At 38.0% G+C, this 16914-nt stretch overlaps 1 protein-coding gene across 5 annotated transcripts in view; it reads left to right on the top strand.

The window, feature by feature from the left end:
* The window catches only part of RBFOX2 (RNA binding fox-1 homolog 2), a 260073-nt gene that overhangs the window by 191440 nt on the left and 51719 nt on the right, over positions 1-16914 (top strand). For all 5 annotated transcript variants that reach the window (XM_082849448.1, XM_082849446.1, XM_082849447.1 and 2 more), the window contains exon 3: positions 6792-7016. In XM_082849448.1, coding sequence (XP_082705574.1) covers positions 6792-7016 — 225 coding nt within the window. The remainder of the gene's footprint in view (positions 1-6791; positions 7017-16914) is intronic.

Genomic DNA, 16914 nt, shown 5'->3' with positions numbered 1-16914 from the left:
TGGAATTTCAAATATCTCTTCCAGCTAGTTGATCATTCTAGAAACTTCTTCAGTGGATTTTTCTTCTTTGCTAGTTGGTTTCTCTATCACTGTAATAAGTTTTGTATATCTGTAGTTTTTCTTTCTCTTTTCTTTTTTATTTTTTTGGCCATGCTGAGTGGCATGTGGGATCTTAGTTCCCCGACCAGGGATAGAACCTGCACGCCCTGCATTGGAAGCACGGAGTCTTAACCACTGGACCACCAGGGAGTCCCTGTAGTTTGTTTTCTTAAATATTGTTCCCACAAATACATGGTCATTAAGGGTTGTTGTTTTTTTAATTTCACGTGACGTCCATTACAGTGACATTCAGTAGGATTTTAATACTTTACTAAGTTGTGGAAGGTTGGCCCTGCAGTCTACCTGGTGCTTGTAGTGGTTGAGAACAACTTTTATTGAGAGTCTAGGGTTTTAATCGCTTAATGTTACTGGTTCTTCACAACAGTATAATGGCATTAACATTGCTAGTTTACAGATTAAGAAACTGGAGCACAGAGAAAGTAGGTAGTAACATGTTTAAATGTTTACAGCTATGGTAAGTGGCAGAGCTAGGATTCAAATGATCTTCTAACCATACACTCCAGCATTGCCCTTTGTGAAATACGAAATTTGTTGGGTCTCAGATGGATTTGATAATATTTTAGGTAATGTGAAAGTAGTGGAATAAACAAATTTGTTTGCATTGGCAAATAATACATTTTCAAAAATTATTATGTCTTCATAATTTACACGGTCCTTTCCTGCATGGTTATCATCTTGAACCTTACTCAAAAACGGCATCACTAAAATCGTTGAGTTGCAGTGGCCTGCATTCTGTGTGAAATAAAATACTGTTTTCGTCCTCTCAATATTTAATTTCTCTCCTTAAACTTTTGTGTAGATAATATAATGACAGTGAGATGGCAGAGTATTGAATTGGTTTGTTGAAGGATTACTGAAATATCAAATATAACCCGGATTTGTCTGTTTCATGTAGCTCTCTTCAGAGGTTTTTTTTTCCAGTCATTTAAAAATAACTTTAGGGCTTCCCTGGTGGCTCAGTGGTTGAGAGTCCGCCTGCCGATGCAGGGGACACGGGTTCGTGCCCCGGTCCAGGAAGATCCCACATGCCGCGGAGCGGCTGGGCCCGTGAGCCATGGCCGCTGAGCCTGCGCGTCCGGAGCCTGTGCTCCGCACCGGGAGAGGCCACAACAGTGAGAGGCCCGTGTACTGCAAAAAAAATAATAATAATAACTTTAGAAAAATAGTCTTCTCACTCATTTGTGTCTTCTTACTTTTTCAACCAGAGAGTTAGAAATGTAGGTAGGTTTTTCTGAAATTTGGAAAATCTGACTTTTTAGTATAGTTGTAAATTATGTTGCTTCTGGAAAGGCAGTTAACCAAAGAATGTCTTTGTTTATAATTTCCTGCCAATCCCTGTAGTGAATTCATGTGGATAGTAGGAGGATTGGATGCATTCTGCTCTTTCTGTCCTCACAGTTAGGTTTCCACACAATGGGGACACCATCTTACATGTTCTGCTTTATTGAAAAAAAAATTATTGTTGTTATGAGGGGATAGGGAGAAATAGGGGGTGAAGTTTTAAATGGAGTGGTCGGGGAGTTGACATTTGAGCAGAGATGTGAGGGAGGTGTACAAGTCTACAAACCCTGGGATACCTGTGGCATAGGACTGCCCTGGGCACCATGAGGGATACAGGGCAGAATAAAAAATAGTCCTTCTTTCAGAGCATTTTCATTTTAATCGGATACACTGATAAGAACTAAAAGGTAACTGTAGTTTATTTTTCCTCTCATCTTTCACATACAATCTTAATTTATTTTCTAGGGAAGAAAGGAGTTGTAGATAAATCTTTATTAGATTCTTGTTAGGCAAGGTAGAAATTTTATTTGCATAGTACTCCCTATTGTCTATTTTTTAATCTTGTGGACAAGAAAGTTAAAGTTAATAGACTTACTAAATTAGGAAAAAGAGAAATTGTGTCTAGTTTTGTGGGCTACAAGAAAAAGTTAATTCATTTTCTCAGATGAGATATACTTAAACTGCTTAGCCTGTGACATTAAAACATTTTCATATAAACTTAGAGGTAAATCCTTGCCTAGAAATAATCATGTGGACTGTTATCTCTCGTAGTTTGTCCGTGAGCTGTAGTGCTTCTCTCCTGAACTTGTAACTTTGTTTTTTTGTTGTTTGTTTGTTTGTTTGTTTTTTAATTAATTTTTATTGGAGTATACTTGCTTTACAATGTTGTGTTAGTTTCTACTGTACAGCAAAGTGAATCAGCTATACATATACATATATCCCCTCCTTTTTGGATTTCCTTCCCGTTTAGATCACACAGAGCATTGAGTAGCGTTCCCTGTGCTATACAGTAGATTTGAACTTATAACTTTGGAATATAGCCTGGAAATTTAATAGAAGTCTGAAAACCATATAACATTTTTAAATTATAATAATGTATGCCTGGGGAAATTTTTAGACATTGCAGAGTGTATGAGCTAAATGCAAAATCACTCCTATCCGAATTTCATTCCTATAGTATATAAACATAGTGTTTTTTAACATTTAAAAAAAAATTCCTGTGTGTAACAAAATAAACTACCAAGAATTTCTTCTTGACCTCCTAACAGAGGTTTGCATTTTCCTTTTTGCGGGGGAGAAATAGCTCAGCCTCTGCCTGTCTTGCATTTCTTTGAAACACATAGTGCCAAGGCCACACGTGGATCCTAGAAGAAGGTTTGACCTTCCTTCCCCCATCTCCCACTGCTAATTCACATGTTTATTCAGTTGACTGAGCCAGCTTTATCAAGACTGCCTCTGCGGGAGAGTTAATATTGTGCTTTGTGTGCCAGAGCAGCGTCCCCAGCAGGGCTGAGGTGGAGAATGGAGGCTGCGGTGAAAGAGAAGAGAAAGAGGAGCACAGTCGGAGCATTAGAAATCCCCTTTGCTGTGTTCATCATAGCTGGGCAACAGTGTCTTTTAGCTTTGGTGTGTTATTTCGTAGACCCGTCCTGTGTCTCTAAGAGTATATTTATGCCTAGAGTTGGAGTGTAGATCTATGGACACCTTTGGTGCTCTTATTCACCTTCATTCACCAACCCACCTGAAATGGAATTTTCTCTTTCGTATCTTGTCCTGAGGCCAGCAAATCCCGTGAGGTCTTCTGAAGCAGTGTGCTTCATGTGGGTGGGTGGGTGGGTAGGTAGGTAGGTAGCACTGAATAATTTGAAAGAGAAGGAAGAGAATTATTTTATTTCCTTCTTAGGACACCCAGAATAGCTAAGGAGAAATCATTTACAATACCCTGACCTTGAGATCATGAAAAGAACTTATTTAGTGATGAGTGACAAGAATGATTTTTTCCCTGAAAAATTATAGGTAAAAATTTAAGGTCTTGCTAGCATAATTTTTAAGAACTAAATAAAGGGAAGGATTTTTATGTAAAGCAATCCTTAGTACCATGTAGACGTGATTCTTAGACACCAGAGACAGCCTGAATTTTGATGCTGTATAACTTGAAAGACAAGAATTTTTGTCTCTAGATAATGTCACTACCATTTTCTTAAGAACAGCACAATAATTCAGTGCTTCAGCATATGAAGCTTCCGCTTCCTCTTACTGGTTACATTTTTCATTTTTCATCATTCTCTTTTATATAAAAAATACTTTGTAGGCTTTATTACAAAAGTAATATGTACTTATTAGGAGCACGAGGAAACTTTGGGGGATTTTGGAGAGATATGTTCACTGTTTTGATTGTGCTGATGATTTCATGAGTGTACATATGTATTTCAGAACTTACCAAATTGTACACTATGAATAAATAGCTGCAGTTTATTATAGAATTGTCCCTCCGTATCCACAGGGGATTGGTTCCAGGACCCACTGCAGATACCAAAATCCACGGATGCTCAAGTCCTTTGTATAAATGGCATAGTATTTACATATAACCTGTGCACATCCTCCCATATACTTTAAATCATGTCTAGATTACTTATAATACCTAAGACAATGTAAATGCTCTGTAAATAGTTGTAAATACAATTTAATAGCCGGACTATGGCAAATTCAAGTTTTACTTTCTGGAATTTTTTTTCCTAATATTTTTCAATCTGTGGTCATTTGAATCCATGCTGCAGAACCCATAGATATGGAGAGCTAAATGTATATGTCAATTATATGTCAGTAAAAGTTCTTAATATTTTTGTGATTTGATTACAAAAAATTGGACTTATGGTTAATGTGTATTTCAATTTGTTAACACGCTTAAGCACTTTTATCATACAGCCATTTGTATTTCACCTTCTGTGGACTGTTCAGTTATATTCTCTGCCTCTTTTTTTGTTGATTTGTGTGTTTCTCATCAGTGTGAATAACTTACTCTGGACTCAGTGATGGTAACCAGTGTGTCTGTCTTACCTTTGCAGCTGTTTTCTCCAGTTGGTTTTTCTTTTGACTTTAAAATCTTCCCCTCCTTCCCATCCTCTCTTCTTTCCTTCCTAACTTCCGTAACCAAATCTTTTTTTTTTTTTCTGGTTTGTAGGTTTCCTATTCTACTTAAGAATCCTCCCCACCGCAGTAATATTCCTAATATTTCTTATATTTTCATAGTTTTAGTAGTTATATTTTAATATTTTTTTGCATATGCAGGTTGAGAGTTGAGGTTTATTTTTTTCCATTGGGCATTCAGTTTTTCACTTATTAAAAAGTCTTTCCTTCCGCCCATTGAATTGACTTGATGCCTAAATATGCGCTGTAAATGTTTATGTCTGTCTCTGGATTCTTTTTTATCTCATTTATCTATTGTCTGTCTTTAAGCCAGTACCACACTGTTTTGATTACCATCACTTTATAAGTCTTGAACTCAGGTAGTTTGTGTTCTTTTTCAGAATTGTTGTGACTATTCTAGGTCCTTTGCATTTCTGTATAAATTTTAATAACAGCTTGTCAATTTATGCAAAAATACCTGCTGAGATTTTGATTGTGTTTGTGGGGTTTGGGATGCATGGTCATCTTAAGAATATCCAGCTTTACAATCTATGATTATATATTTCTCTATTTATAACAGCCTTTGTACATTTGTTGTTTTATTTTATGCAGATTGTCGTAATGATGGTTGAACCTTCCTTTAAAAATATTGTGAGATCTTTCTCCAGTTTTGGATTCATTTTGTTTGCGACAGTATGAGTTTAATGGCCATTAAGTTAATGTTGAAAACCTGGGATGATGTTTAGACAGTGCTGCTGGAAGTTCAGTTTCCTGCAACCCTCAGTGGGTAGAGAATCCCTTCTTAAATTGAGGGGGAGAAAGGATAACCGGGAGTGAGAAAGAAAGAAGAATAATTACTTCCTGGTTTGAAGGAAGTGATGTTCATGACTCGGAGGATTTTCTTTGATCCCTAATGATTTGATATCTAAAATATAGGGGGGGGGGCTTCCCTGGTGGCGCAGTGGTTGAGAGTCCGCCTGCCGATGCAGGGGACACGGGTTCGTGCCCCGGTCCGGGAAGATCCCACATGCCGCGGAGCGGCTGGGCCTGTGAGCCATGGCCGCTGAGCCTGCGCGTCCGGAGCCTGTGCTCCGCAACGGGAGAGGCCACAACAGTGAGAGGCCCGCGTACCACAAAAAATAATAATAATAAATAAAATATAGGGGGAGGGGAAACCTATCAAAGTGCTAACATTTTTAAGCATTTGACCATCTCTGCCAACTACTTCCAGAAGAACAGTGGCTCCAGACTTTGCAGACTTGTATATCTTTAGTAAAATAAGGGCTCTGCCTTTTTTGGAATAGAATGGGAGGTCAGGAGGTCAGTTGTTGAGAAGAAAGGGCTTTATGAAATCTCTTACACAAGGTTTAAACTCCTCTTTTGTATCTGAACTTAGACTGAACAGAAGTAAGACAGGGGCTGTGGAGCCAAAATGGCTTCTAACAATTTCCTGTAGTTACTGTATGTTCTTTAGTGATATTGCATGTATCACGCTGGATCCCAGGTAAACATCTGGGAATGGATGTCATGTGGAGAGGTATCCTGCTAGCCTTGTAATGCTACCAGTAATTATGAGAAACTCAAATTTTTTTGTCTGGGGAATTTTTTTGTCTATTTCTAATTTAAGGAAAGGGCTTTTTGTTGGTTTATTTTTTATTAACCTAGTAGCCAAGACTTAAATAAATCTCTACCTTGAAATCCAAAGGTTAATTTTTTTAATAATATGCTTTCTGCTGAACTCTGTGTTCTTAAAATCTAGAGGTCTATATTGTCTGGTTTTGAGAATTTAATTTATACTGTCATTCTGCCTATTGCTATGAATTGTAATTTAGTGAAATTGATTTGTTTTCCTGTAAGAATCACTAAAGGGATAGAGAGTGTTCTAAAGAAAATACTAATGGTCCAAATGAATTTCAACTCTTGTAATTTATCTTCTGTGAGAACTTTCCTGGCATTTAAAATTTTTTGGTGTAAAGGAAGATCTTTGGCCTTTGGCAACTAGTCAACTTTAATATGGTCACGGACCCGTCTAGAAACCACAAATAGACCGAAGTTGGGTGTGTTTGTGTGTCTCCATACATACACCTATAAGTATACATATAGCAGTATTTCCCCTAATCCTGAGGCAGTAAGTAAGTGTTCCATTTTACCTGAGCAGTGAGAGAATATTCAGGGAATTTTGTTCACTCACCTTAAAAATAATTATATGATGAGAATTTAAAGTCAATTTTTCTCCTTATTTTCTCTTTCTCTATTTGTTCTAGGGTAACCAGGAGCCAACAACAACTCCTGACGCAATGGTTCAGCCTTTTACTACCATCCCATTTCCACCACCTCCGCAAAATGGGATTCCCACAGAATACGGAGTGCCACACACTCAGGACTATGCCGGCCAGACCAGTGAGCATAACCTGACCCTCTATGGAAGCACGCAAGCCCACGGGGAGCAGAGCAGCAACTCACCCAGCACACAGAACGGATCTCTGACGGTATGTGAGTGATGCGGTGGCGAGCAGAAGGCGGCGTGTTGTCGTCGTTGGTCGTATTGAAATCTTCTTTTTAATCATCACACCAGAAAACCCTTTGAAATAGTTTTGCATTTACATTACATTACATAGCGCTTATGTAATTTCAGTTCTACTCTAAGCATTGTAATTAGAAGATAAGGATTTAGCATAAAACTCACGGTCATTGCCCAGGAGCTTACAGTCTAGAGATGGGACAGACAGTACAACAAGGTAAGTACAGTGATGGGAGTTAACTTAGCAGGATGCTGCTCTTTTCAGCTTCACAGGTAACCTTCGTTTTGCGGAATCTCATGGTCCCTTCTCTGTCCTCATCGTACAGAATCTGTCAGCAGCATTCTACACATTGCCTCCCCCGTCCTCCTTGAAATACTTAGTTGCTGGCTTTCATGACGCTCCCTGTTTCCCTCCTAAGCACTAGAAGCTCTTTCTTGGTCTCTTTTGTTGGTTCCTCTTTCTCTGTTCAGCTTTTAAATGTTGTGGTGCTCCAGGGCTGAGTCCTAGGACCCCTTTCCCTCCTATTTCATATGCTCTCTCTGTTGTATAATTATACCACTGAATTCACCTATTTGCTCAGGCAAAACCTACGAGTCGTTATTTCCTCATTTCCTTCATCTCTACATCCAGTCCATTAGCAAGTCTTGGTCCCCATAACTCTAGAACATCTTCTTAACTTCAGCCTCTTTCTCTTCATCCTAAGACCATAGTCTTAAGTGTGCATGATTAAGAGCTCAGCACTTCTGCCAGAGTTTTTGGGCCTGAGTCCTAATGTGACTCCTACTTAGCAGTATGACCTTTGGCCAGTTATTTAATCTCTCTGCCTTGGCTTGCTCATCTGTAAAATGAATAGCACCTATTTCAAGTGGCTTTTAGGAGACTTAAAAGAGTTGAATACACGTGAGGTGTTTATCATCATCGTCACCACTCTAGTCCAAACCTCTTCACTTATTTTCTGTATTACTGTTGCCTAACTTATCACATAGCAGCCAAGATACTTTTTTTTTTTAATGAAAATAATGCTAATTTCCTGCTGGACTCTAATGGTTTCCTAACAGAATAAAATCCAGACTCTGTACTTGGTTTACTAATCCCTGGCCCCAGCCTACCTCTTTGACTTCATCTCTTACTACTTAGTAAGCAAGTAAAGGAAGTGTCATCAATTAACAATAGGTGTGTTATCACATCATACAGATCACTTCAAATGATTATGAACTCACAGACTTAACAGAACTGCTGTTAAAGAAGGAAAAAGAAAGAATAAAATACATAAATCAGAGGCTTTATCAAGGTATTTTAATGACTAAGTCTATTTCTTTACTAGTTATCAGTCTTTTCTTTCTTCTATTTTCTATTTCTTGTTAAGTCAATTTTGGTAATTGGTGTTTTCCTAGGAATTTTTCTATTTCATCTTAATTATTATTCTTTTGGTATAAAGTTACTCATAATAATAATCCCATTTTCTGTAATTTCTTTAGCGTCTGTAGTGATATCCCCTCTTTCATTCTTGATTTTGGTAATTATGTCTTCTTTTTTTCTTGGTCAGTCTAGCTAAGGTTTATTGATTTTGCAGCTTGTTCCAGAAAACCAGCTTTTGATTTCATTGAGCTTTTCAAAAATCTGTTGTGTTTATATGTCGCTGATTTCCGTTCTGATCTTTACTACTTCCTTCCTTCTACTTGCTTTGGGTTTGATTTGGTCTTTATTTTCCTAGCTTCTTGACTTGCAATTGGATCATTGATGTTAGAATTTTATCCTTTCTAATATGTGTTTAAAGCTATACCTTTCCCTTTAAGTTTCCCTTTAGCTGCATCCCATAAAATGTGATATATTGTGTTTTCATTTTCATTCAGTTCAAGATATTTTTAAATGTTTCCTTTGATTTCTTCTTTGATCTTGGTTTACATAGACGTGTGTTGTTTAATTTCCCAATGTTTGAGGATGTCTCAAGTTTTTTTCTTTAATCCCTTTGTGCTCAGAGAATATTCTTGTATGATTTGAGTCTTTTTAAACTTAGTGAGACTTGTTTTATGGCTTAGTAGGTGGTCTGTCCTACAGAATGTTCCTAACCAGTTGGGCCTTTTATCAATATGAAATGTCCCTCTTTGTCTCTATTAATATTTCTTGTCTTAAGTCTATTTCGTGTGATATTAATATAACTACTTGAACTTTCTCATGATTACTATTTGCATGACATCTTTTTCCTTCATTTTGTTTCAAACTCTTTGAATCTAAGATGTGTCTCTTGTAAAAAACATAACATCTGGATCTTACTTCTTTTTCCAGTCTGAAAATTATTGCCTTTTTATCAGAGCATTTAGTCTCTTTACATTTAATGTAGTTGTTAATGTGTGTGGATTTATGTCTGCCATTTTACTATTTGTTTTTATATGTCTTATGTCCTTTATTGTTCCTTCTTTACTGATTTATGTTAAATAATTCTTTCTGTACCTTCTAAATCCTTTTGTGATTTTTTAAATTATTTATTTATTTGTGTTATTTATGTATTTTCTTAGTTCTTGATCAAGGATTACATCTTTGAGTTATCACAACCTGCTGATGGCTGTGTGTATATTTGTGTGTGTGTGTGTGTGTGTGTGTGTGTTATTCTGGTAAAATATAGCAGCTTTGATCCAATATAGCTCTATCCCTCATCATCCTTTGTGCTGTTATTGTCATATATATATATAGAGAGAGAGAGAGAGAGAGAGAAAGAGAGAGAGACAACTTCATATATATATATGAAGTGCTATAGTATTACAGTTACTACTTTAAAAATCTTCTATTTTTAAAGAAATTTACCATTTCCAGTGATTTTCTTAGCTTCCTATGGATTTGAGTTATTTTCCAATGTCATTTCCTTTCAGCTGGTAGCACATCTTTTAGTATTTCTGTAGACTAGTTCTGCTTGAAACAAATTTTCTGTTTTTGTTTACCTAGAATACCTTTATTTTGTCTTCATTTTTGAAGGCTAGCTGTAGAATCCTTGGTTGACATTTTTGCCCCAACTCCTCAGCCCTCTGGCCTCTGATGAGAAGTCAGTTGTTAATCCTGTTGTTGTTCCCCTGTATGTGATGAGTTGTTTTTCTCTTGCTGTCTTCAAGATTTTTTTGTTTGTCTTTGGCTTTGAGCAGTTTGACGCTGATATGTCTAGGATAAATCTCTTTGTTTTATCATACGTGGAGTGCATTGAGATTTTGAGGTCTGTAGATTGTTTTCCATCAAAATTAGGAAGTTTTTGAATGTAATTTTTTCAAATATTTGTTCTTTCCTTTTGTTCCTCCTCCTGGGACTTTTGCTACAAGTAATGGGGATGCTTGTTCCCCACAGGTTCAGATTCTGTTTGTTTGTTTTTAAGCTGAATCTAAACAGAATCTAAGGTTCTGCTCATTTTTCTTCAGTCTTCTTTCCATTCTTTTGATTGGATAATTTCTGTTGATCTGTTTCAGTTTACTCTTTCTTTTTTCCGCCATATCAAATCGGCTATTAAGCCCATGTAATGAATTCTTATTTTAGTTAATGTACTTTTCAACTCTGGAATTTTCATTTAGGATTTCTGTATCTCTATTGAGATTCCTTACTTGTCATCGTATTTCCTTTAATTCTTTGAATACATTTGTAATTGTTACTTTGAAGTCACCTGCAGACTCTAACATCCAGTCCTCCTCAGAGCCTGTTTCTAGTTACTGCTTGTTTTCTTGAGTTGGGGCCACACTTTTCCTGTTTCTTTGCATGTCTTGTAACTTTTTAGTAAATTAGACATTTTAGTAATATATTTCAACAACTCTAAAGTTTTTTGGTTTTGTTTTTGTTTTTGAGAGGTGTAGGTGAGTATATATGTGTGAGTTTTAAGTAGTTTGCCTGTACTTAAACTGTGGGCTCCTCTGTGGTGTGCAGCCACTGATGTGTCTGCTTAGTGATTTTCATTCTCGTTTTTACTTTTTAGCCTGACTGGGAGTCACCCCTGTGTCTCCATAGCCTATTGGTCAGCCAGTGATTTGGGCATAAGTTGTGCTTAATTAAGTACCTGGAGTGTGGAAAGCTTCCACCCTCTGCTGATCTGGTTTTGGGTTGGGAAGTGCATTTCACAGTACATCCAGTTCTCAAGTATGCCTTGGCTTTTTCTTTCTGTTGGGCCCTTTTATGTCTCCCCTGCTCATCCGCATATGTTCACAGTCAGCCAGGGATGTGAGGAGATCATATCTAGTTATTCTACTATTCTCTCATTTCCAGGATCTTCGCTTCAGATTTCTAGCTGATCCACCACTCACCCCAATCAGACCACAGCCTCAAGCTAGAAGAACTATATTTCCCCTGTTAGGTTCCCACCAAGTGTGCCACTTTAGCGGACAAGTCTGTGGTTTTCTACTGCGCCCCCCACCCCAGTACCCCAAGTGGAGTCCGCCCCCTCTGGCAGCAAAGCTGCTGGGTTTTGTGGCCCAGCCCTATCCTGATGAGCTCTCCCAGAAGAGCTGAGGATTAGAGGGTGGGGTTAGTGAGTTGGAGTAGGCCCAGGCAATAAGTTTGTAGACTCCTTCATGTTTTACTCTAAAGCTCTAGCAACTTTTCAAGAAACTTCTCTATTTATTATCTGCCTCTGATTGATTTCCAGGACCATGAAATGACTGACAAGTTTTCTTATTGTTTTGAGGAGAGGATTCACTGACCTCTTCATGCCATCAGAGCCAGAAGTCCCTTCCTTGAATCACTTCATGGTCGTTTGTACTGCACCTCTCCTCACCACTGCCCATTTATTTCTCTTTCTCTTTTTTTCCGTATTGCCACCGTTTCCCATTGTTTCAGATTCCTGGATTATGTGTCTCTAATGACAGTATTAACGGCGAGCTCTGTTCCTTAATATAAATATATACAGTTAAGACTTCTGTTCTTCATCCATATTAGAAACTATTCAGTATATAATTTTGCATTATATTGACCAATTTGAGTTTCTAAAGATGTATTGAAATAAGATTAGGAATCCTTATGAATAGATTGTGAATTTATTGGTGCTGAGGAGAAACTGGAAAATCCTTGAGTTGTGCCTGCAAACAGAACACAAGTTCTGTCATTTTAGGAAGTTGCTAACAATAAAATGGGAAATTATTAGGAAGCTCTGGTTGAAGATACTTTTTTTTTTTTTTTTTTTTTTTGCGGTATGCGGGCCTCTCACTGTTGTGGCCTCTCCCGTTGCGGAGCACAGGCTCCAGATGCACAGGCTCAGCGGCCATGGCTCATGGGCCCAGCCGCTCTGCGGCATGTGGGATCTTCCTGGACCGGGGCACGAACCCGTGTCCCCTGCATCAGCAGGCGGACTCTCAACCACTGCGCCACCAGGGAAGCCCGATACTTCTTATATTTTTAAGTGTCCATTTTAATTGTGAGTGTGAATCTACTGCTTTTAAGCCATTTTACCTTTGAAAGTTGTGTGTGGGTGTGTGTTTCTCAGGGGAGGTGGTGTGTGTTTAGAGAGCGATCGAGCAGTAAGTAGAGCAGTATATTGTAAAACCTGCCTAGATCTGGCAACCATATAAATTATTCTGTTAAACCTTTACCTTGTACTTATATGTTTCATAAAAAGAGTCTGGTAATTCCTGTAGCCAATTAAATTCAAAAGGTAGATAAGAAGCATTGTTATTTATAAATAAATGATATCTTAAATTTGTATAACACTTTTCAGTTGAAAGCTTGATTCCACAAACACTATTTTATTGTGGCTCATAAAATAGCCCTTTGTGGTATGTTATTGTTTTTCTACTTGGGGAATTCAAAGTCTTTACTCTCCAGTCTGCCACTCTGACTCCCCATCTCCAACTCAATGGAAGTGATCGTGAATATATGCACTGGTCCTCTGAGCAGATGCTTGCGCATCTTTTCCCGCTCAGTCCAAGTGTTAGCTCTGCTGGGAAGCCCTGCTTTACTTGCCTAGGCAAAGCCAAATTCACGTATCCTTCATTTAGGCTCAGGTAGACTTCTGAGCTGACCACCTTTTGTGGAACTTACGAGGCATGATGTTTTTTGTTCACTTCTGTCTCCCTAACTAAACTGTAAGCTTCTTTTGCATTCCCCGACTTGTCATAGTACCTGGCACTTAATAGTTACTCAGTAAATATTTCTTGGGAAAAAAAATGAAAGAAGATACAGGTGTGCCATGGGAGGTCTGAGGAGAGAGAAGTGAGCTGCTTGGTGAAGATGGCATTGATCTGGGCCTTGTATTGTGAGTGACTAGAATTCAGACATGTTTAGATGGTGGTGGGAAGAATTAGGAAAGTCATTTCTCAAAGCAAAGTTGGAGAGATGGGAAAGATCAAAATGTCTTTGCATAAAAGCATGGGTTTCTGTTTGGTTGAAGCTTGGGTGCTTGGTGGAGACTAGTGGGAAATAGGTGGGAGAAAGGTCCCTTAAGAGTACAAATGGGTAAGAACATTTGAATGCCTGGCTGAGAAATTACTTTATTAAAGGTATTTGAGCAGGAAATGGAAGTGAGCAGAATTGTGCTTCAGAAGATTAATCTCTTGCATGTACAAGATAGTAGAGGAGCAGGAAGACTGGTTAGGAAAGGGTCTTATGGTTGGAGTTGATAATGGGGTTCTGGATGAGGGGTTGCAGTGATTATATACAGGAGGAAGTGAATTGAAGAGAAATTATGAAGATAGAATAAACAGAATTTGACAGCTGATTGGATGAGTAAAATAAGGAGATCAGAGTCAAAGATTTTTCATCCTTATTGCAATAACTATATCTTGAATAAAATCATTTTACCCCCCAAGTTTCAGTTTCCTCACCTATCAAATGAAGGTACTAATTCCTACCTGACGGAATTGTAGTGAGAATAAATTAGAAAAGCTTTGGAGATTACTTGTTTAAATAGTTATCGAGATAATCGCTTTTACCGTCTTTTTATATCAGCTGTCCTGGTTGATGTCGTTTATTTGTGCTTTTTATTATTGTGAGCTACAGCTGTATTTTAATAGATCTTGTTTATGTTGGATAGTCCCATCTTGTTGATGGGGAGAACAAAAAGAAAGGATTTCTGACATAAAAATGAGAAATAAGCAATGAAATCTGGAGTTTTATTTTCAAAATATATTTTAGAAATTGATTTTAACATTGGGCTAGATGCTTCTCGTACTCTTTAAGATGAGAGACTGTTTTGACAGCCATTTGGTCCCATAGTGTGCATTAGCAAGAGAGATAGCAGTCAGGCGGCTCCCAGCTGGGTCTGCAGAGGCTTGATTATCGCTGAGCCTGCCTGCAGAGAAGAAAGGACCTCAGTTCCTGTATGTTTAGATATTTTCCAAATGCCAGCAGGCGTAAATAGCCGAAGTATCTGAAGTAGATAAGCTTTGGTGAGTGATCTTCAGATACAAGATTTATATTTGTGCACATATTCTGCCAACCTATTGGATCATACTTTCCCTGAGGGCAGGAACTATTACTTGCCCTCCTCTTATTACTCCCAATGATACACAATGGACATTTACTAAGTGGTTTTTGAATGAAAAAAGAAGCTTATAAAGGCAGAGTAAGTTGCTAGTCAGTAACATCTTTTGAAGTATTTGAACAGAGTTGTTGGTGCATCTAAATTGAGGGAATAGTTGAGTGGTCTGCTGTGCTATATCATAATCTGCTGTAGATTTTATAGCCCTCCTCACTGGTGGGCCTTTGAGCACACCTCCAAGTAAAGATGACTCAGACCCCATATTGTTCATCATCCTCAGTTTCTTCTCTTTTTTGTACACCCTTTCTCTGGAGTTGAAGCCAGATTTCCTTGCATTTCTCTACCATCAGAAGATCAGTCTAACCGTCCTCCCTTGGAATTACCCACTGACCCTTACCTGAAGATGCCTTGTAGATTGGTGACCCATCAAATGTAGCCAGGAAGTTATACCACTTAACAGTGGGTCCATTTGCCCACACCAGGACTTCTGGAATATAATGGTAAAAATGGGGCCCATATCCTCCTCTCATGTTGTGTATTGTTGGGCGGTGTTACCTTCAGCCTGCAGCGTAGGTATGATCATTAGCATTTTCCATCTCCAGGCTAGAGTTAGAGGCCTGGGACAACAGAGGATTCATTCATGCAGTCATCCAGTTTTCCAAGAGATGGAAAAGCTGCCTGTGAGCAGCTTGGCAAGTTCACAGCTGGACTGATGAGGAAACTATAGCCTGGTCTGAAATGCAAAAGTTGCTGCAGAAAACCACACTCAGAGCCAGGCATGCATATTTTTCAATAGAGAAAATTGCCCTTTGGTTCACGTAAGACTCAAGACACCCTTTCAGCAGATTGTTAATATTGTTAAGTTATGATTGTTGCTTCTTCTCTTTTGCATGCCTTCATTTTTTTATTTACTTATTAATTACTGATTATTATTACCCATTCTACCCCCACCCCACCCCTCAAAAAAAGAAACTGAAGCTGAAAAGTTTTGAGAACGGTCATACTCTGCTCTACTGGCCCTTGCTGCTCTCCTGTATGTTAGGGTAAGAATAAAGAAGCACTGATGATTAACTTAGTAGTGCAGTTTTTCTTAACCTGTCTACAAGAGTTGTGCATTTTCCGTAAATATTTGTACTATCTTTTGAAGTCAGTAAACTCTGTTTAGAATCACTGAATTTTAAAGCCAAAATAGATTTTAGAAATCACCTCACGCCCTCCTTTTACAGCAGAGGTCAGCAGTTTTAAGCGACTTGAACAAGGTTACAGCTAGCTCAAAACAGAGCTGGGACTCAGGAAATCTGCTTGAAGTCAAGGGCTTTTTTTCTGCTTCCCCATGTAAATTATAAAAAATAAAAGGCATCTCTAGACATGGTCTTAGTTTCCACTTACTCTTCAACTTTAAACCCAAGAACTTCAACTAGAACATACTTACAGATTTCTTTCATTCTGAAGTGTACATTAAAATATTAAAGAATCATTCAGTTAAGTATAAAGTTTTTAAAAATTGAGGTTATTGTCTCTGGTGTTTCTCTATATATATAACTTTTACATAATTCTGACTCGTGGTTTTAAAAAAGTGACTTGCTGTGGTTTTTGTTAACTGTGATACTGGTTTTTGTTTCCTGGGGTAATATATGGTAATATTACATATACAAATGATGCCATTTAGAATTCTTTTTTATAACACTTTGACCCACTGAGAAAATAGAACTAGATATTTTCTCTTTTGCAGTACGCGGGCCTCTCACTGTTGTGGCCTCTCCCGTTGCGGAGCACAGGCTCCGGACGCGCAGGCTCAGCGGCCATGGCTCACTGGCCCAGCCGCTCCGCGGCATGTGGGATCTTCCCGGACCGGGGCACGAACCCGTGTCCCCTGCATCGGCAGGTGGACTCTCAACCACTGCGCCACCAGGGAAGCCCCAGAACTAGATATTTTCTGAAGAAAATTGAGTTACTAGTTTATTGGGGAAATGTTAGCTGACATTTAAATGCCCAAACAAGACTAGATTCTCAGAATTTGACTTGTACCAGTACTCAAATACACAGAAGAAATACTTAAGCATTTCTCTTTAAAATAACTAAATCTAAACGTACTTTTGCTCAAGTAAGGAATTATTCTACATAAATGTAAATTCAATTTTTTATGCCCCCAAAATTGTGTTTGGTGTTAGCACTGGAAAAAATAATTTTATATGCATAGGTATTCTTGGTATGTTATTTTAGCACTGTGAAATTACCCTGATTTTCAGTAACTAAGTATATAAGCCAAGATTTCACTTTTTAGAAAGATATTCTATCATGTTAGGAGTACTCTTTAAGAAGGAATTCATAAGATCTAATTCCACCAGTTTTAACCCAGTATATACTCCATTATAAACATTTATAAAATTGCTTTAAATTTTAGATGCTAACAAGTCTAGTTGGTGG

Source organism: Leucopleurus acutus (genome assembly GCF_964270905.1).
Source record: "Leucopleurus acutus genome assembly, chromosome: 11".
Classification (NCBI taxonomy): domain Eukaryota; kingdom Metazoa; phylum Chordata; class Mammalia; order Artiodactyla; family Delphinidae; genus Leucopleurus; species Leucopleurus acutus.
This window is presented reverse-complemented; position numbering and strand designations above follow the sequence as displayed.